Source organism: Apiospora phragmitis (assembly GCF_038363925.1).
Source record: "Apiospora phragmitis strain CBS 135458 chromosome Unknown utg000007l:1.0-2108841.0:1.0-2111359.0, whole genome shotgun sequence".
Taxonomy (NCBI): domain Eukaryota; kingdom Fungi; phylum Ascomycota; class Sordariomycetes; order Amphisphaeriales; family Apiosporaceae; genus Apiospora; species Apiospora phragmitis.
This window is the reverse complement of record NW_027117405.1, coordinates 98614-118771: the sequence shown is the minus strand read 5'-3', so window position 1 is coordinate 118771 and position 20158 is coordinate 98614. Positions and strand designations below refer to the sequence as shown.

Genomic DNA, 20158 nt, shown 5'->3' with positions numbered 1-20158 from the left:
GGTGATACATGTGCGTACAGCTAGCTACGTGTGCAACTTAGTTTGCAACTTAGTTTGCAGAAGGGCCATTCCGTGAGCGCTGGTACCCCGAAGAAGCAGCGAACGAGTTACGCCTATGGCCATCCTGCTGCTTCTGAATATTTTCGTTTCGGCAATAGTTGATATGTAGCTGGAGTACGCAGTCTCTCCGGTCAAGGAATATTAATAGCAAGTGCAACGGGATAATTAGGAACAGGATAGGGTGATAGCTAAGAACGGGATAGCTGAGAGCGGGATAGTAAGTACGTACCCATTAGGATAACCAGTAATGCAAAACAGAATAAACGGGCAACAGGAAAGCTAATGCAACGTCCTTGTTTATAAGTACTTGAGCAGTTAAACTGGAGACGCCCCTATCTCCTCGCGGTAAGATGCATACCATAAAAAGCAACTAGGATTGAGTCTCGTATGCATAGGCAAGCCTAACATACATTGGCATTAGTATAGCAATAATCATCTAGAGTCGACGGAGGGCGCCACTGACTTTCCAAAGGTTAGTACCAGGTGCTGTTAGTCGGTCAGTTAGTAAGATGCGCTTATTGCAGCGTCTTATCCCTAAGGCCTTGGATAGCACTCACGAGTAATCCAGACACGGATTGGCTTGGCGGGGTTACTTGGCATGATGTCGTATTGGTGGTTGCGATGGATTGTGTGTGTGCGAGTACGAGCTTTTGACTCTTCTCATCCGCCGAAGCACTCCTATTAAGTAGGCGTCAGGCAGCACATTGGACTTGATCCCTTACCTCTTTTCAGGCTAGTAGATACTAAACGCTATGTAACTCGGTATCAATCCTGGCCAATGAGATCATTTCGATCCTTGTCATTGTGCATACGGTGTATGTCGTTGGTTCCGGCATATGCAAGGGAGATTGGCTATCAGCATGTAACACACACCACCCCCACTACTCGCCATACGTCTTTCCTAACTTGGCCTTATGTCCTAAGACACCGCAGGTGGACGGTCCTTGATTTATCGGATCTTGGGCCATCTGTAGATGTGATGATTGCAACAGCTCGACAACGGTTCGGAAAGAGTCGGTAGGGGCAATCGATACGGAATATGGATGATAGTTGTAAGCAAGAATTTCCTCGCCCCCAGCAGACTTGAGCAAAGTACAAATCGGTCAGGAGAAGCGAAAGACAGGATAGACTGTAGGACTTTCGAACTAATCATGCGACTACTAGGTAGCTGTTCCGAAGAGAGCTATGATGCAAGAGCAGTTCTGCCAGTTCGCACCGTACTGTGGCATTGGAAGATAAAGCATCTCTTATCACCGGGTGGACAAAAAGGGAGGAAGCCTCCTATTATATTTAGTGTGAAAGCTATCAAGGCCATGCCTGTCTCGTAATATGAACGAGCATCGGCACTGCTCGCCAGACTCGCGGCCCAGTGTTCATCCACAGGAGGAATAGGAGGCGGGTATACGTCTTCGTCCATGTATGGCACGGCGTGGCTATCCATAATATAAAAACCGACTGGGGCGGAACGCAAGAATGAAACAGTCAGCCCTTGGTTGTTTCCCGAATGCTTAGAGTTCATCTTCGCGAAGCAGCTTCCGTCTCGTACTTGGGAATTCAATGCAACCCCTGTCGACGGCACCATTAACACGGCTGCAGCGCTGCTTTCGATCAAGAAACACCTCCACTTTGAATCCGACAGTCATGACTGGATTCTCAGGTCACAGAAGGCCTTGGGCGTGCTGGGAAATATCCTGGGCAACTGGGACATGAATTCACCGGACCAGGTCGGACGAGACATTCTCGTTACAGAGACTTGATTCTGGCTCATTGTGAATAGCGCGACGGCTGTATACTTGATGAACACATTACAGTGAGTGTTTGCTATATATCAGCGTAACGACGTAAGTAAGCATATGTACTTGAAAGGCTGTCTACGACACCACTGATATCTGTTCAAGTTTGTAGCAACCACGTCCTTTCTTCAAGGGGGAAGCATGGGTACGTTCATCAGATCTGTAGGTTTCGTACAGCTAACTAAGTAGATCACTCTCTCTGGCTGGTCCAAAAAAGGCGCTGCTGTCAAAGGGAGCTTGGGGCAGTGTGCCCTGGGATCGGCTCCTTGAAACAGGGAGATGGCTGTAAATAGGACTCATTTGTATGTTACCCCCCTGTGCGCCAGAAAAAGCCCATTCCTTTGACTCAATCTCAGTCATTGTGCACAGACTGATGCCGCTAAGAATATACAATACGCATTGTCAACTACCAGGGGCATACTCTTTGTACCTGGAGAGAATAGAAACGACGCGATCTTGAGTTTGTAGATAAAGAACACAATCTTCCTAGATCCAAAAACATAAGGTTTCAGTAAACAATAGAAGCCATGTGGGTGCGATCTTATAGATACAGAGAGTTTCGGCTGCAAAACCAATGACAATAACCATTCTCTCTTGGCCTTCTCCTTCAATATTGTATACAAGACAGCGAAACTGTAGCATCGCTTCTCCTCTTCTTTTCGTTGTCTTCCATTCTTGCCGTTCATTCCTTTCGTTTCACTTGTCTCTCGGCTTTCTGGCCTGTTTCTGGAAAGCCATTCTCACAAGCTAAACCCTCTACGCACGAGAACAGGCAGTCATGTGCTACCACCCCGAAGTCCTCTGGGGCTGCGGCTTCCGGGAGACGGCCAATGGCACCCTAGAGCGCTGTGGCGGGGCCATCGCCTATGGCATCGACTGCATCGGCATCATGCCGGCCCCGGACTATCGCACGCTCCAAATCACCATCCCCTGTCTTGATTGCAGAAGCAAGCACAAGCGCGTTTCGCAGCGAGGTGGAGCCAGGAAGAGCACGCGGGTGCTGAAGCGCATGACAGCATGCTTCTAACTCGATTTGAAGAAGAAGAAGAAGAAAGAAGAAAAGGAAAGGCGTAGATCGCTGTCTCTTGAAGTGTTGGGCGAAGCTTGCACCTTCATTTGGCGAGTGAAGTTACGTAGCAATAAATATGGTGAGTCCGGACTGGGACCCGGGGACCGTCATAATACAATATCTCACACGTCTTATAGAGACCCTTACTTGATTTGGTTGAAAACGTCTTGGATCCCGATCCTCAGTTAGAGAATGGTTCTTTAAGGCCAGGAGCTGAACTCCTCGTTGGATGTTAGATTATCCAATAAGAAGTGGTAGGCACATGTAATCAGGCTAAACCAGACATATAAACACAGAACACCGTCATTACAAACGTGTATAAGAAGCTTTGGTGAGCTGGTTACATTGAACACTATCTACAGAGCGAACATGGTATTTTCCAGGGCGGCCACTGTGGTTATTATCATGCCCAGGGCATATTCAGGTATCTAAATGAACACATCAACTTTGCTGCTGGGTCCATCTGGCCCGGGGTAAAGAATGCGATGCCATCGGGCAATTTCCGATGCTGTAGTGAGGCCACCAAGAACCCTTAATCATTGATGAGCAAAGCAAGGTTCATGATCATGCAGGTGCAAACATCAGATTCCTGCCTACCTAGCTACTCCGCTGCTTCATGATCATTGGATCGCCGAGTACGCATTGAGAGCAAGCTGGCCGCCCAGGTGGGCGTAAAGCATATTGCTCCCCTCCGCCAGCTCGCCCCTGCGGATCATATCCATCATGCCGGCCAGGCTCTTGCCCTCGTACACGGGGTCTGTGATGAACGCCTCGGTCTTCGCGCCGAACCGGATGGCGTCGAGTGTCCGCTCGTCGGGCACGCCGTAGACGCCGCCGTGATACCTGTCGTCGAGGATGATATCGTCCGCCGTAATGTCCTTCTCGCCGTCCAGCCCGATCTTGGTGGCGGTGGTGCGGGCGATGCGCAGGACCTGGTCGAACGTCTGCTTCACCGTGGCCGAGGCGTCGACCCCGATCACGCGGCGCGGGCGCGCGCCGCACTTCTTCTCGGCCAGCTTGAAGCCGGCGACCATGCCGGCAAACGTCGAGCCCGTGACGGCGCAGACGACGACCGTGTCGAAGAAGACGCCCAGCTCGGCCTCCTGCGCCATCACCTCGAAGGCCCAGCGCGCGAACCCGAGCCCGCCCAGCGGGTGGTCCGACGCCCCCGCGGGGATGTAGTACGTCTTGCGGCCCTTCCCCGCGAGCTCGGCCTCGAGTTTCTGCAGGGTCGCCTTGTGCTCGATGCCGAAGGTGGACGGGTCCAGGCGCGAGTCCGCGCCCATCAGCCGCGCCAGCTGGATGTTGCCCACCTTGTCGTAGCCCGGGTCCGACCACTCGACCCAGTGCTCCTGCACGAGCGCGCACTGGAGGCCCAGCTTGGCTGCCACGGCCGCCACCTGCCGCGTGTGGTTCGACTGCACCCCGCCGATGCTGACGAGGGTGTCGGCCCCCTGCGCCAGGGCTTCGGCGGCTAGGTATCTGTTTTACCGGCTGTCAGCTGACCAAAAGACTTTCACAGACCCTCCTTATTGAAGATGCATGCATGCCTCGAAAGAGGAACAACTTCACTTACTCGAGCTTCCGAGTCTTGTTTCCTCCATAGGCGAGACCCGAGTTGCAATCTTCACGCTTGGCATAGACCTGTACCTTGCCCCCGAGCTCTGCCGAAATGCGGGGCAGGTGTTGAATCGGCGATGGTCCGAAAAGGAATGACTCCCTCGGGATGCTTGCAAAAGGCTCTGGTAGCTGGAGTTGAGAAGAAGACATTTCAATGAACTTTCAATGACTCAGTGATGCAGGTCGTGTACTTTGGTAGATGAAGTCCGGGATGCTGTGGGAGACGTCTTCTGGAAGTAGGCAAAGTCGAACCTACTTTACCAACGTCTAGCTCCGATGGTCGGGGTAGCCTCCAAGGCTCCCGTACTCGGGGTTCGCCCGATCCCAGATATCAAACCTCGCTCGGGTATACATTTTTACCCATGTGGGAAGTCCAAGCGACGCCTTATAGCGGCCGCAAGAGATACCAAGCCGGACATGTCGCGCTGAAGGAGCGTGGAGATCCGAAGCTAACCTTATCTATTATGGGTCACGATTTTCATTATGTAAGTGCTGCCGGCTCTCGCGACCGTAGACTCCAGACGTCCCGGATCTGTGGGCATAACTCTTCGTCGCAATCGATAGCCACAGTGTGGTTGCGCGAGCGGCGGCTGACCCTCCAGGCGGTAGATCACGGCGACGTCGCCAATCAGCTGCACGAGACTCGCGTACTGGTTGCTCATGGACTTACTGGGCGATGACCTCGTTGCCGGCGAACAGGTCACGTAGGTGGATCAGGTGGCCGAGAAGGTGGCCGAACTCGTGCGGGACATTGAAGATCGACTCGAGGGCGTCGGCTTGGTCATAACCCAGTGGTTCTCGGAAGTCAGTCTCTGCATGGGGAGAATTACAAGAAGAGCATCTTCCGTGATCCGATTTCATTCTCATGCCGGCAATCAGCTACATGAACGGAAAAGGCTAGACGCTCTCGAGCTTCTCATCTCTATTTCGGCGATCCGCTTAGGTATCGCGACCTTTAAAGTCGGCAAATCAAGTACACGACAGGCCTCAGTCAAGGTATCCCTTACCACGAAGTAGGTCGATATTGAACTGTCATGGCAGCAACGACCCAGTTCATGCCGGGTATGCACATTGCGCGAACCCACCAGCCTTCGGAGGGGTTGATCAGTGTCGAAGCCCATCGAATGCGACAAGGGAGCTGTTGGAGTATTTGCAGTCTCAGCGCAGATGGTGGCGTACGGAGAGGGCCAGCAGCCAGCCGGACACACACACGGAAAGGAGGAACGAGCGTGGGTGACTTCGAAGAAGAGTTGTCGTGGCTTTCGCCGTAAACGCTCGCTCCTGTCTTACTTGCATACATGTATGATTGCCTGGAATGAACATGTCGTTAACTTCTTAACGGCAACATGGCTTGCTGAGCTTCAGCGGCTGGCGCACAATATCCGGTCTGGTCCCCGCACCCAGTCACCAATCTTCTTTCCCGCATTCGCCATGAGCGCTTCCACTGTCGTATGATACCCACCTGCCCAGAAGAGAGAATGATCGATGCTGCAGACTCAGAAAAGAACATGCTTGTTTCTCTGTGCTGGCATGTGCGTACAAGTCTCGGTCTCCAACACGGAGGCATCCCTCACCGAGACGCCCCGATCCTCCAGCCGACCCGGACCAACGTCTCGCAGTTCTGCTCGGTGCTGTTCCGCACCAAGTCCCGGTCGAGCTCGACGTCGCCCCGGGGGTGCAGCGTGACGACGGTGCTGCCGCCGTACTGGAACTTGCCGACGCACTGGCCGCGCCGCATCTGCGCGCCGGGCCGCTCGAGGCCGTCCACGTAGATAATGCTGCCGACCAGCATGGCCCCGATGGCCCCGATGGCCACGGGCTGACCGGTCGTTGTTTGCTCCACCATCATGACGCTGCGCCGGTTCTCGCAAGAAGACGTCGAGCGTGCCGCTCTAGTTGATGGCCTGCGGGTTGACCGTGTAGTACGCCCCCGGGATCTCCTCGACGGACCGCACGGTCCCGTCGACGGGCGCGTGCCAGCGGTGGTAGTCCTGCGGCGCGAGGCGGTGGATGGCGACGCTGCCGCCCTCGAACAGCGCCGCCTTCTCCGCACTCCCTAGAAGCCGCTCGACCGTGAACCCGGAGCCCTTGATCCAGTACTGCGTCGCCAGGTCCACGATCGGGAAGACGGACAGGCGGCAGTCGGCGACCGAGGACACGACGCGGTCGTAGTCCTCGCCCATCTTGCGGCTCTCCTTCTCGAGGTACTTCTCCGTTCGCTTCCAGTGGAGGAACTTGGCCTGCTTGGACCCGTACTATACGGTTTGCGGTTGGGTCAGGGTCAGATGCTACTATGCTTCTCGTCACGGCCCGACAACCGGGCTGGGAGGAGCTAATGAATGCCTACGAAGAGTCAGTGCATACCCAGACGCACGTAGATGCTCACTGCGCTTCGGTGTTAGCACATCAGGCCTCGGCATAGCGAACAAGCAGGCGGAAACTCACTGGCTTCCCACGACTTCTGACCAGTCTCGCGGTCAATTACGTAATTGCCCAAATGGTAGCCGTTCTCCAGTTCTTGGATGTCAATGTGGTGCGGCAGATACTTCTTGATCCAACTGTGCGTCTCGGGCGTCTCTGCGTCCCCGTGGATGTGTACCAGCGATGACTCGTTGTGGTCGTTCACCGCCGCATCTGTCAGGTCGCCCAGGGCTTTCTCGCTGCTGTGAGCATCATCGTGGGTAAGCTCCTGTAACTTCGATGCCATGGCGAGTCGTGTCTAGTGTGTGTACAGACTTTGGTGCTATGAAGAAGAGAGAAAGAAACAAACTTGACAGCCAGGTCAAGTTGTGAAGCCATGTTGTCTTGGATAGACTATGTTCGGTCTCTGCGAGGGGCAGATGAACTACGTCACGACGATAACCTGCTTTGCTGGGTGAGCTAAACTAGAAGGTCCAGTAGAGCTGGCAGATTCGAAGCTAGAGGTAGGCTAAAACGTTCAGATGCGGGTGAGTGAAACACATGGACGCCGAGATGGAGTTACGTACACATGCGTAAGTATGTGTATTTCCAATGTGCAACCATGCACCCGAGTCTAGAGCTATTAGTGGGCGAAGTCCCGGCTCCTGTACCTGGCACGCTGGAGGGCACTGCCCCTAACGCCAATAGCGCTACCGCAGGGACGGTTCGGGGGCGGGGATAGGCACTGCTTTTAGCGCTTGACCCCTGCCAAGCTCCCCTCCCATCGCCGATGAAAGCTTGACTGATGGGCAAAGACCAGGTAAGCTATGACGGCAGCCGGCAAGCTGGATCTACTCACCCATTATTAGCTCGGCCAACATTCGAAGATCTTCAATGTGAAGAATGTGACCTGATTTCCATTTCCCCGTTCTAGGTTCGGCGAAGACCCAGACCCCCCAGACGGCCCGGGTTGCATTACACGGCTCTTACAGTAGCAGATCAGTAAGGACATTGGCAAGACACTTCTGGTCCCATCTCGATTAGGCAGCGTAATACGCGTGGCCATCTCCCCCACGATTCCAAGATGTGGCATTAAATTCGCTTCTAAGCAAGGGCTCCTAGCTACGTGGTCGCACATTCCATGCCTTCACCTACCTGGACACTATTGTCTTACATCGCCAGGGATTGCCCAATGGCGACTGGTTCTTGTGAGATCATCATGTCGGTGGAAAGTCTTCAGCTGGCAATGTGATATCCATAGATCCAATTTGGTGATTCTTCATCAACCCGATGCCAGCATGGGCAAGTCGTTTCGATTCCTCATTGAGCTTAACAGGCACTTGGAACCAACCCCTCCACCCCATCCACTACAGCGTCGCGCGCGTGGTTTATAAGCGTATCGCCGTCTGGGCCGAGTCCCGGTAGCTCAGCACCGCCTTTTCCATGCTCCGCTTCAGCCAGCACCAGTTTAGATCCGTGCCCTGGGGGCCCGCGTCATACCACACGACGCCCGCGCAGCTGCCTTGTTGCCCGGAGCAGAGCGCGAGGCACCGCCCCATGGTCTCGGCCTTCTCCGGCTGGATGTCGTTGCCGTCGTACGACACGCCACAGATGCGCCGATACTGCGTGCTTCCGCTGCCGTCTTCGTCGGCCGGGGTCGTGTAGACGGTGTTGTTGGCGTCGGGGCAGGACGGGGCGGGGTCCGAGGCGCTTGGGCTTGGGGCCGTCGCAGTGGAGGCCTGGTTCTGACGCAAGTCAGCAATGAGACATGATCTCAGGGACCTATGTCATCGCTTCGAGTCGATAAACGTTTAGGGGGTAGGCTGTAGTCAGATGGTTTGAGGTCACCGCCAACCAGACCAGGGGTCACATACCGTTGGTGCAGATGATGTGCCATTGGATGCTCTACATAGCATCAAATCAGTTATCGCGAAGTCAGGGGATCTTCATTGCACGAGTACCCAGAATGCGAACCCAGAGTTGACTTACGCGCTTGGTCTATCCGACCCTCCTGATGATCCCCCTAGACGTTTACTCCGCATCGACAGCCCCAGTCCCAAACCCAGCGCCGTGACCAGAGCCAGCAGCACGATGATCCCGAGACCCCAGATCCACCGCCGCCTCTCACGTGCTTTGCCTTTGTCACCAACACCATGCTTGACCGTCATCTTCTGCTCGGCTTCCCTGTCCCAGGGGATCATGCCGGCCGATGGCTGCGGTGGCGCAAACGTGGACCCCGCTGACCCTATTGCGGTCAACATCATTTTATTATGGTCGGCGGACAGCGCCTCGAGCTCGCTGGGTATCGATTCTTGAAGGTGTGGTGGTGCGGCGACGACTTGCGGTCCGGAGACGGTCTGGAGGCCCGGGGTACTACTGAATTCCTCGGTTGTGGCGAGGTGAGACCGCGGTTCCTCATGGACATTTGTGCTTTCCTCGACCGTACGGGGCTCAGGAATCATCATGGCTGATAAGGGAGATGAGGGAGAATAAGGGATTCGAAATCAACTACCTACGGGTAGAACCCTTCACAAGGTGGTTTCATATGCCCCCTCATTCCCGCATGCCTTGCGTCCGTTTTCCGGGGAGGTTTCACAGTGAGTACAGCATCGCATACCTTGCATTCCTGCCTGAATCACGCACAACAACCGTGTGGTATTCTCTGTTTCAGCGACCCTGTCAATCTAGATAGGGATGTTTGTTTGTGCTGTTTGACCGACGCATGTAAAGTAGACACTTCCAACGGTCATGACCCCCTTGCATACGAGCATACGGAACACGCGATTCGGGACCCCGTTTGGGATCTGGACTCGCATACTTTATCTATATTTGGCATAGCTAGGTACTCTATAGTAAACGATCTGCCCTCCCCGAGATCCTGGTCGAGGTTTCCCCAATGACCACGTGGGGAGGCGCACATGCTGATGAGCCCCATGACCCCAGTGTCAGACCAACCGAAGTTCTCGGGAGAGGAGTCGGAGCGGATCAAGAAATGTGTAAATGCAGCGGGTGAAAGCGCGATCACGGATTTGGTAGATCCCCTCGTTAGAGACGAGTATGGAATTGGAGCATGTAGCGGCAGACGAAATCAATCACATCGCGCAAGGGACCTACTTCATTGGGACCCTCCCTCATCGGGCAGGAGCTCAGGTCAGGATTGGTCAACCAGAGAAAGGTTCAGTTTGGCGCCATGCCGGTAGGGCGGATGCGCTACTGAGTGGAACATGTATCCGAGCCCGCCGCAACACCCTCAGCTCAGTTCAGCAGCGAACCTGAAATCCCAAGAAACGAGAACATCGCAACATCCCACTGGCAAAGAAATGCATTAGGCATCTTACCATGGACGAATGCATACTTACACCACCCACAGGACAGGCGAGCGGGCCGCTGACAGCCGCCTCGACCTGATTGGGACGCCGTTTATCCGCCGTTGGCTGCGCCAGAACCAACAGCATTCCCTGATTGGGATGACCTGGCCACCCCCAAAACGACACCCAACGTCATCCTTCGACGGCAAATGACTCTCAAAGGTCTCTAGAGAATAGCCGCCGGCCACCCGGCGAGAGCTATCGATGTTGTGTCTCAGATGACGAGACGACAGACATCCTTTCTATGCCAGAAAGAATCAAGATTCAACATCACGCCGAAGTCGAGGACGGATATCGTTATCAAGCCCGCGGAAGATCAGAACGCAACATGGCCACCACGCCCATGGTAGGATTCCTGGGCACCACCGAACTCCTGGAGCAGATGTTCCTTCAGAGCGACCAGCAGACCCTCCTGACGTCCATCCAGCGAGTGTGTTGTCGGTGGCGCGACATCGTCCGCACGTCGCCCGCGCTGCAGATCCACCTCTTCCGCAAGCCCGCACCGGCGCGCGAGGGGTTCGAGCCCGTCTTGAACCCGCTCCTAGTGACCAAGTTCCCCTTCTTCTTCACCCGCGTGCGGCAAACCGACGGCGGCGGCGGCGGTGGCAATGGCGATGGCTCCCATAGTGGCTTCGACGACGACGACGACGATCACGATGGCGACGACGTGTTCTACAGCCAAACGCAGTTCCACGCCCTCCCCCTCGCCGCGCACCCCGAACCCTACATGCGCCACAACGCCACCTGGCGGACCATGCACGTGCGCCAGCCGCCGCTCGAGGGCCTGGGTGTGGCGCTGCCTATGGTGCGGTACTCGCAGCGGCACCTGCAGGACGTCGACATGGGCATGCTGTACGACTACGTGCTCCGGGCGCTGGTGTCGTCGGCGTCGTCCCGGGGCCGTCCCCAGAACCAGGAGGCGGGGGAGCAGGAGCAGGAGTGGCGCATGGTGTGGGGCCGCATCGACGGGCTCGACCCGGGCCTGGAGCTCTGGGGCGGCTACTACGAGGGGATCCGGCGGCAGCTCGAGAACGTGGTCGATGCGGTCCTGATCCTGCGCTCGCGGGGCGGCGTTCAGAGGGGAGGGGGAGGAGGAGCGGCTCCGACGGTAATGGCTGCTGCTACCGAGGAAGATGAAGAAGATGAAGAGGAAAGTGGGCACGAGCGCGAGGATGAGGGCAGCAGGTCTCTCGCCCGCCTTGTACATCCGGACAGCGTCAAGTCCGGGCCAGTGTAAAGTCGGGTGTGAGGTAGCAGACAGGGGCTCTGAGTATGGAGCATTGCTGGCGAGCAGTACCAGACATCTGATGGCCGGCTGGCAATGCTGACGGCAGTAAACAATACGAGGGATATTCGTGTGTATGTGGGATTGTAATATGGTACCGAGATTGGTTGCCCCTATTCAGGCTGTGCAGTAGGCTAGGTAGGATACCATTAGTGAGAGCAACTTAATTTTTCTTTTTTTCTCTTTCTCTTCTCAGTCTGCTCTCTTGACGTGACGCGTCGCCTTGGGGAAGGTAGCATCGAGTCATGTCGGCCGCAACACGCCGTTCCGTCCAGCAGCGCTCTGTGGTACGGCTCCTCTCGATGATCTTGATGTGTTCTCAGTAATGCCGAGATGGGGGGCCTGCATGTCGCTTACAGCACTCCGCCCGGTCGGCGGTGGGAAGGCCGGAAGCAGAGAAAGCCGAGATAACCAGGACGAATTGCAAGCACCGCGGCGCCACTTTTTGTTTTCCCGAGTCAAGTCAATTGACGCGTACCCGACTGGAGGGCTCAGTCAGTCTGAAGTTTGAACCGGCCAGCGTCGGTGCTCACTGCTGAGTTGACCAGTCTCCGAGTGCTGTCCCCAATGTTGCAAACACGTCGATCTCGTCCGACCTCTTCGAGGCTACTTGCTGTCACTGTGTGATCAGCGACGAACTGAACGAACTGGATGTGCACAAGGTCGAGACCTTGCGAAAGATCAGAGCGAGCATGTCGAAAAAGAAGGGATGGTGATCTCTCGCCAGATGCAACACAAGTTTAGTTCAGACGAAGGACTGCCTGTAGGCTGTATCAACCTGCGCACAAGGGAGGATGGCTGGAAACCGACATGACCCTCTTTCGGTAAGAACCGACTGATGTACGTTACATACACCTCATGCGCAGCGCTCTGAGGCCACAGCGAGAAGGTCATGGCTCACCAAACAACTACCAGAGGTATTCCGACATCTGGCAATTGGAAGCGCATGGAGGTTGAAAAAAAAAAAAAAAAAAAAAAAAAAAAGAGACAGAACGCCGCGGCCTAGAAGGATCGAGCAGCGATCAAACACCCCTCTTGTCTCGAAACCGTTTTGAGGCTGTTTGTCCCCTGGTGGCTTTTGCGGGACGACCTGGGGTTGCAAATGCTTGGCCCAAAGTTAATTTACCAGAAGGTTTCTGACCCGTGTCGACCCCTGCGGCGTCAGAGCTCAGAGGGGTCCTCTAGGCTTAAACCGGCCTGAACCAGGGCTTTAAACGACTTAAACCGTTCTGGACAGGGGACCTTTTGGGGGTATTGACAGGGGGGTTGCTTAACCTTGGATCTAAGGTTGTTCAGTGGCTCAGCTCAAGTCGCCCGCCCAAATCAAACTTCAACGTCCGTCTAGAGTCTAGACTCCTATCTCGCAGCAGTAGCTCCCTCTGCTAACGCCGACCACCGCTTCGGAAGGCCCGTCACGGCTTGCCACAACCCCAATAAACGTTTTGTTCTGATCTTCGTCTCGTCGTCAATTCTTCCTTCGATGTAGGCTTGGCAGGCAACTGACAGTAGATCACTCTTCCATGTAAAGTGAATCGGATAGTTCGTTTTACTTCTTCATGACCAACCTATCAAAACGAAATGGTGTGTTTGGTTATTGTAAAGGCTGTAGGTATGAGCATTGTGATTCTCCTCTGACACAGGTCTACAGTACTTCTACCACCCAATCCACTCAAGATACGAGATCATGACAGAATAACCTCTTACTCGGTACCATAGAACCACGCCAGAGGCTCAAGCGATCGGTATGAGCCGCGCACTGCAGGCGCTTCTAGAGGCTAGACAGGCTCGCGTGTCAGATCCCTGCATCCTGCATTACCACCTCGGTCCAAGACGAACTAACATCATCTCCACCCCGACCCTGAACGCACTAGTCGTACGGTTGACTTTCCTATCTCGGCCCATCCAGGAGTTGCTGATGGGGAACTGATTTCCAGCCATCAGGCCCTATCCTGTCGCTACGCTGCCGAACAGTGACCTTCTTGTTTGGCCTCATACGCTTGGAGCACATGAACCAATTCAGCCGGCGCAACTCAACAGCTGAGCGCCCGGGACACCCAAGATCCGCTGGCTTCCACCCCCAGTACCACGGTCGTGTACCTTGCTTGGGTTGGCATCGGACGGAGTCCCATGCCCTCATCGTAATTCAGCCGCCGGGGCCGTCTGATTGCGACCGTCGGTATGATCGCCATCAGGAGGTGATGACCAGGGCTCGCTCGTAGACGGAGCCGCCCAGATCAGAGAGATTGGTCCAGACCTTTGCTCCAGGCGCAACACCCCCCCCCTTCTCCCAAGCTCCCTCTTGGTATATATAAACATGTCACTTCATCCCTCTCGTGATGGCTTCTCTTCTTTCCCCTCCTCATCAAGCTTTCGGTTCTTTCTTTTGACACATTCAGTTCTTCTCACAGTTCTGTGAACTACTCATTCGTTCGTAACATTCTTTCTAACCTTCTTTTCGACATACCGCTTGGCCGGCAAAACAATCTTTTACTACTACTACCCTCTTTCTACCTAACTTACCACTTTCGTCACACACAAAGACCGTTTGCTTGTCAAAACCTTCTTTTAAAACCACTTCTCCGTCACCATGTATACCAAGACTGCAGCCCTCGCCCTCCTCCTGGCCGTCGCCGAGGCCCGCTTCGGGCAGGAAGGCGCCGTCCAGAACGCCATCCAGTCCCTCAGCGCCTTCGGCGAGCCCGGCGCGGCCGGCACCCTCGCGGGGCAGACCCCAAGCGTGCTCCTGGCCGCGGCCGACCCGTGCGCCAAGCTCGAGCTGGCCGACAAGATCGTCTCGACGCTGGGCAACGACGCCGAGGTCATCAAGGGCGCCGCCCAGCTCGTCCAGGCCGAGCAGAACTTCAACCCCTTCAACGTCAAGATCCCCAACATCTGCGACGATGCTAGCCTGCCCGCCACCGCCGAGCTGCGCGGCATCGTGCCCAAGGTCGACCCGGCCGTTGACGGTGCCGACACGGAGAACCAGAACGCTGCGACGTCGTTGACCACCCCCTTCGACGCCAGCGGCAAGTCGGTGGCTGCCGTCATGAAGGCCAACGGCTTCTCCAACTTTGCTACCAAGGGCGGTGCCGCCGCTGGAGGCAACGCTGGCAACGCCGGCAACAACAACAACAAGAATAACAAGAATAACAACAACCAGAACTCTGGCAACGGTCCCGCCGCCACTACTAGCGCGTCCGGATCCAGCGGTTGTGCCGCTGCCACCTCCACGAGTTCCGCTGCTTCCTCGGCCACTTCGGCTGCGGCTAACAACGGCAATAACAACAACAACTCTGGTAACAACAACAACTCTGGAAACGCCACCACTGGAGGCGCTGCTTCCGGCAAAGGCGCCGTCACCAACGACGTGACCGGCAACTTCCCCGGCTTCCAAAAATCCTCCCTGGGCCTGGACTTCGGCACCTGCGTGCCCACCGTCAAGTTCGAGGAGTCCCTCAACGGCCGCAAGGCGGGCGAGTTCACCTTCCAGGCGCAGGATCCGGCCGTCAATAAGGGCCAGAATGAAGCCTTGAACCCCAACATCATCTTCAACCGCGTGTGCGACCAGCTGACCAACGTCTGCGGCGCCGCCAAGGACGCCGTCGCCGCCTGCAAGGCCGCCCAGGCCAAGCTCGGGACGGGTCCCAAGGACGCCACCACCGCCGACGCGTGGAACGCCGAGCTCGGGTTCGCGGGCGTCAGCATCAACCCGGACAACGCGCCCAAGGCTGGGCTCGTCGGCCACACCTAAGCGGATCGAGCTTAGGAGTAGCGGAGGATAATGTGTTCATGGGTGGTTGGTGTTTACTGGGATGGGGTTTCTTGCATTCATGATGCTACTTGGGGTTAGTCGGGGCTTACATCTCGGTATAATCAATATAATTCCTATGAACGGACGTCACTTTTTGAACCTTTGCCACTGTCGTGAGATCGTATTATCCTGTATCGTGGCATTCATTCTGGGTGGTCTTAAGTCCGATGAACTCATAAGTCCGATAGACCCGCCCGCGGTCTGAGTTGGTTCGGATGCTGCGGCCCCATTGAATAGACACAGCCAAGGCCATATCGGATCTGGAAACGTCAGAGGATGTAGAACCAGGAATCAAACTCTGAGAACTTAGGGATAGACGAAACATTAAAGTTTGTAGCAACAGCTTGAAGTTATCAAATCCTCACCCGGCGGTACCCCGTCTCCAAGTGACGTCACAGAGCGGAGATGGCCTGACTAATGCATCCAACGTCGTTCTTGATATATATCGATCCCGAATGGTGGTAGGGTATTCATTTACTAGCCAGACCATTGTACCCAAGATATTCAAGTTGAACACAAAGGCACAGAAACCCCGAACTGTACTCAGCCTAGAAGCTATACCAATATTACACAACTCACACCATGGCCTCCCCCCACGTTCTCCTCCTCGGCGGCAGCGGCAAGATCGCCCAGCTCCTCACCCCGATGCTGCTCCAGCGTTCCTGGTCCGTCACTAGCATGATCCGGAACCCGGAGCAGGTCGCCGGCCTAGAGAAGCTGGGCGAGGGCCAGAAGGGGAAGCTGAACGTGCTCGTTCGCAGCGTCGAGGACGTCAAGAGCGAAGACCAGGCGAAGACCATCTTGGACGAGGTGAAGCCGTCCTACGTTGTATGGAGTGCCGGTATGTTCCGCCCCTTTGATTCAAGACTATGGAATGCTGGAGAGACTAATGGCTATTTTGTGTTCCATCAGGTGCCGGTGGAAAGGGACCCCCTGAACGGGTAAGCAGTCAACGCCCAGATGAAAGGAACCATGAAGAAAAAAAGGTTGCAACTAACATGCCGAACAGACCTTCGCCGTAGACCGCGACGCCGCCACCTACTTCATCCGCGCCTCGGCCGCGACCCCCAGCATCACTAAGTTCGTCATGATCTCCTTCCTCGGCTCGCGCCGGGCCGACGCCCCCTGGTGGACCGAGGACATGAAGCAGCAGCAGCAACAGATGAAGGTCTCGCCCCTGGCGCGCTACTACGAGGCCAAGGTCGCGGCCGACCAGGTGCTCTACGAAGCGGGCAAGCAGCGCGGGCCGGACTTCGCGACCATCTGCCTGCGCCCGGGCACCCTGGGCGACACGCCCGTCGGCAAGGTCTCGTTGGGCAAGACGGACAAGTACGGCGGGGTCAAGGCGAGCCGCGCCTCGGTCGCGCACCTTACCGCGCTGCTGCTGGAGAGGCCGGACGTCAAGAGTTGCTGGCTGGATATGCTGGACGGCGACGAGGATCCGGCCGCGGCGGTGGATCGGTGTGTTAAGGATAGCGTGGACTGCGCGGTGGGGGAGCCGTTCTATTGAAATGGATCATCATATCATGTACTACTATTTATTGCAAGGCTCCGCAGCGAGCGAATGATTGTATTTGGCATCGGCTGGACTACCTTTATGTAATAGTGCATGAGGGCGGTTTTTTTTTTACGGGGTGAGAAACTAAATCGAAATAACTCTGGCATGAAATCGCTCGAACTCCGGGCCACTTGAATTGCTATCGTGTCCTGGCAACAATCTAGAATGTAGTATCCTTTTTTCTCTGCAAACGCCCTTGGAGGCTGTATGTTGGAGATGATCAGATCCGCTGGGCCGAGGGGGCCAATCATTAGGCACAGGTCATTGCATTTCTGCGACGACAAAGTGGCTGTGCAAGGCATTTTGATATGCCTCTGAAGGCTGCAGAGCTTGTGGACGGTGATTGGCAGGCCATCATGCGCGCAAAACATTTTCGATTTCATCAGGCGGGGAGGGTAGGGGAGCCTGATTCAATTTCTCGTACCTTGGGCTTTCTTCTTTCTTCTTCCTCTGGACAGAGCGTGCGACCCTCTGTCAGATTCTTCCCGCGATAATTCAAGGCCCTTCTATTTTGATTCTATCACAGCTCTACTTCGCGGTGATGGAGGGCTTGGCAGTATTAGGCGTAGCCGCTAACATTGCCCAATTTCTCGGCTACGGCATCAAGCTCATCGCGACAACGAAAGAGATATGCAACTCTGCGCAAGGTGCTACTAAAGAGGTTGAGACGGTGGAAGCCATCTATGGCAAGCTCAGGCACCTAAGCTCGAAGCTCAGACTTCCTTCTCAGCCACCTGACATGACGGGCGGCAGAACCGCAGCATACGAGCAAGCGATCCAGGACATCGCTCAAGTCTGCCAGGATGACTGCGACAGGCTTCTCGAGGTGACTAAGCAGCTTAAGCGAGGCCATGGGCGTCCACGACGGTACCGCTCATTCAAAAAGGCCCTGAAATCGATGTGGGAAGGTGACCAGGTTAGGGAGCTTGAACAGAGGTTGCAACACACTCAGCAGACTTTGACGTTGCACATATGCTCGATAACAGCGTGAGTATTTCTGTTGTCCTTAGATTATTCCGCTGCCCCTGTCGTTCGAATGAACTTGTATTGTTCAAATACTAAAACATGATAGCATTCGGCAAAGCAACTATTCGGCCCAACTAATGCATCTGCAAGCTAGCCATGACAGTCTTGGTTTACGCCAATCCTTGAGGCTCACAGAGATCCAACGTGAAGTCCACGAGCTAGGGGATGCAGTGCAGCACGCGAGGTCAATACTACAAGATACTGGTCTTCCATCAACCAGCATCGCAAGTCTAGAGAACCAAATGGCCCGCCTGTCTGTAGCCGGGGATGAGTTGGAGAAGGAGCATACAATAATCAAGACGCTCAACTTCGACACTCGGCTATGTCGATACGACGGCATCCCAGAAGCGCACGAGAAGACCTTTAAATGGGTTTTTGAAAAAGCAAACAACTTGGAGCCTAAAACTGGAACCGGCAATCTTCTCGAATGGCTCCAGCATGGCAACGGGATATTCTGGATTTCCGGCAAGCCCGGGTCAGGCAAATCGACCTTAATGAAGTTTGTGAGCCACGACGAAAAGACAAAGGAAGCCTTGAGTATGTGGTCCGGTAAGAAACCTTTGATAATTGCAACACACTTCTTCTGGTGTGCTGGCACTCCAATGCAAAAGTCGAGGCAAGGTCTTCTCAAGACTCTCCTCTTCGACATACTTCGACAGCAACCGGACCTCATAGAACAGCTGTGCCCTGAGCGCTGGAAACGGCGGTTGAACCAGCTGCGCTTTGAAGATTGGAAAGCTCCGGAACTAGGTCTGGTCTTGCAGCGTATCGCCCATGCCAAAAATGTCACGGCAAGGTTTTGCTTTTTCATCGATGGCCTGGATGAATATGAAGACGAAGACGACCATGCCGAGTTCTGCAAGACGTTAGAACTGCTTTCGAGATCGCCTTACGTGAAGCTGTGCGTGGCGAGTCGGCCCTGGAACTTTTTCGAAGATTCGTTTGGGCGCGTCGAGTCATCCAAAATCTATATACACGAGCTTACGCGGAAGGATATCCACGAATACGTGGAGGCCAACCTCACACAGCATCCTAGATGGAACGAATTGATCCAAGAGACGGAGCAGGCAGCTTCATTGGTACAGCGAGTCACCAAAAAGTCCTCTGGCGTCTTCCTCTGGGTCTATCTTGCTACAAGAGAGTTGCGGTCCGGAATGTCCGAATATGATAGCTACTCGGATCTCCGATTGAGACTCAGGAGGATCCCAGCTGACTTGGAAGCGTTATTTAAGAAAATACTTGAAAGCGTCGACTCCTTCCACCATCAGAAGATGGCAGAGTTGCTACAGCTGTCATTGGTAGTATTGGAGCCAGCCCCAACATCCTTGTACTACTTTCAGGACATGGATTGTCTTGATAAGGATTATGCCCTAAAGCTCCCATTCAAAGGTCGAACTGACGAAGAGCTGCTTTCCGACCATCGGCTTATCACCCGTCGCCTAAACGGTAGATGCCGCGGGCTTCTTGAGGTCAGCCCTTCGAGTTCCCGTGTGGAGTTTCTCCATCGCACCGTTATGGAGTATCTTCGTACTCCCGAAATGGACGACTTCCTACGGCGCAAAGCTCGTCCTAGTTTCAACGTCTATCTATCGGCCTCGAGAGCATTCGTAGCATACATCAAAAGGACGAATTTCGTGGAAACCAAGAAGCACGGCGGCTACACGGAATGCGAGAAGCCAGAGTTCATGAACGTCCTTAAGGAAGTAATATTCCATACTAAGGGGCTCGACGAAAGCACAGGAGTATATGGGTTGCTGGAACATCTAGAGCACGGCCTTCCCGACCTGTATAAGACTAGCCAAATCTCGTTACTAGTATCAGGTGACCCTCTAGTTCACGGCACTCTCGTCATGCAGCAATTCGTCTTGGACGCCCATTATGATGGATATCTGGACTATATGGCACGACGCATCCCTGGGTACCTTTCTACCTTCCGACCCTTACAAAAGCCAATCCTTAGAACAGTATTATACTTGTTCTTTGATTACTCCAAGCCCACCTACACAATTATACCTGTTCTGAGGGTTTTACTAGCCCATGGATGTGATCCCAACGAACGGTGTGTATCAGACCTGCCATCTGAGAGTACTCCGTGGCGTCACTTTCTCAACTACGACTGGTTGCGGTACCCTAGCCAAACATTCACCCATCCACTTGAGAGTGGAGTG

General features: G+C 54.7%; 10 protein-coding genes across 10 annotated transcripts; 5 read left to right on the top strand and 5 right to left on the bottom strand.

Annotated features, from left to right (window-relative positions):
- Positions 1 to 2631: 2631 nt before the first annotated feature.
- PG994_007006 (uncharacterized protein) lies at positions 2632 to 2880 on the top strand (the record flags this gene model as incomplete). Its single annotated transcript, XM_066858415.1, has 1 exon — positions 2632 to 2880. One exon carries the CDS (start codon positions 2632 to 2634, stop codon positions 2878 to 2880), a length of 249 nt encoding a protein of 82 aa, XP_066715357.1.
- Positions 2881 to 3542: 662 nt separating this feature from the next.
- PG994_007005 (1-aminocyclopropane-1-carboxylate deaminase) lies at positions 3543 to 4692 on the bottom strand (the record flags this gene model as incomplete). Its single annotated transcript, XM_066858414.1, has 2 exons — positions 3543 to 4404; positions 4499 to 4692. 2 exons carry the CDS (start codon positions 4690 to 4692, stop codon positions 3543 to 3545), a joined length of 1056 nt encoding a protein of 351 aa, XP_066715356.1.
- Positions 4693 to 5208: 516 nt separating this feature from the next.
- On the bottom strand, positions 5209 to 5409 carry PG994_007004 (uncharacterized protein; the record flags this gene model as incomplete). Its single annotated transcript, XM_066858413.1, has 1 exon — positions 5209 to 5409. The coding sequence occupies one exon, from the start codon at positions 5407 to 5409 to the stop codon at positions 5209 to 5211; it is 201 nt and encodes a 66-aa protein (XP_066715355.1).
- A 703-nt stretch (positions 5410 to 6112) lies between these two features.
- Positions 6113 to 6388, bottom strand: PG994_007003 (phosphatidylserine decarboxylase-domain-containing protein; the record flags this gene model as incomplete). The annotated part of the gene is made up of 1 exon (XM_066858412.1): positions 6113 to 6388. One exon carries the CDS (start codon positions 6386 to 6388, stop codon positions 6113 to 6115), a length of 276 nt encoding a protein of 91 aa, XP_066715354.1.
- Positions 6389 to 6434: 46 nt separating this feature from the next.
- PG994_007002 (phosphatidylserine decarboxylase-domain-containing protein) lies at positions 6435 to 7249 on the bottom strand (the record flags this gene model as incomplete). Its single annotated transcript, XM_066858411.1, has 3 exons — positions 6435 to 6797; positions 6917 to 6927; positions 6988 to 7249. 3 exons carry the CDS (start codon positions 7247 to 7249, stop codon positions 6435 to 6437), a joined length of 636 nt encoding a protein of 211 aa, XP_066715353.1.
- A 1081-nt stretch (positions 7250 to 8330) lies between these two features.
- Positions 8331 to 9404, bottom strand: PG994_007001 (uncharacterized protein; the record flags this gene model as incomplete). The annotated part of the gene is made up of 3 exons (XM_066858410.1): positions 8331 to 8681; positions 8817 to 8847; positions 8932 to 9404. The coding sequence occupies 3 exons, from the start codon at positions 9402 to 9404 to the stop codon at positions 8331 to 8333; spliced, it is 855 nt and encodes a 284-aa protein (XP_066715352.1).
- A 1234-nt stretch (positions 9405 to 10638) lies between these two features.
- Positions 10639 to 11547, top strand: PG994_007000 (uncharacterized protein; the record flags this gene model as incomplete). The annotated part of the gene is made up of 1 exon (XM_066858409.1): positions 10639 to 11547. The coding sequence occupies one exon, from the start codon at positions 10639 to 10641 to the stop codon at positions 11545 to 11547; it is 909 nt and encodes a 302-aa protein (XP_066715351.1).
- Positions 11548 to 14182: 2635 nt separating this feature from the next.
- On the top strand, positions 14183 to 15346 carry PG994_006999 (uncharacterized protein; the record flags this gene model as incomplete). Its single annotated transcript, XM_066858408.1, has 1 exon — positions 14183 to 15346. One exon carries the CDS (start codon positions 14183 to 14185, stop codon positions 15344 to 15346), a length of 1164 nt encoding a protein of 387 aa, XP_066715350.1.
- A 642-nt stretch (positions 15347 to 15988) lies between these two features.
- On the top strand, positions 15989 to 16916 carry PG994_006998 (uncharacterized protein; the record flags this gene model as incomplete). The annotated part of the gene is made up of 3 exons (XM_066858407.1): positions 15989 to 16247; positions 16319 to 16347; positions 16416 to 16916. The coding sequence occupies 3 exons, from the start codon at positions 15989 to 15991 to the stop codon at positions 16914 to 16916; spliced, it is 789 nt and encodes a 262-aa protein (XP_066715349.1).
- A 589-nt stretch (positions 16917 to 17505) lies between these two features.
- PG994_006997 (uncharacterized protein) lies at positions 17506 to 19823 on the top strand (the record flags this gene model as incomplete). The annotated part of the gene is made up of 3 exons (XM_066858406.1): positions 17506 to 17951; positions 18037 to 19732; positions 19806 to 19823. The coding sequence occupies 3 exons, from the start codon at positions 17506 to 17508 to the stop codon at positions 19821 to 19823; spliced, it is 2160 nt and encodes a 719-aa protein (XP_066715348.1).
- Positions 19824 to 20158: the final 335 nt, after the last annotated feature.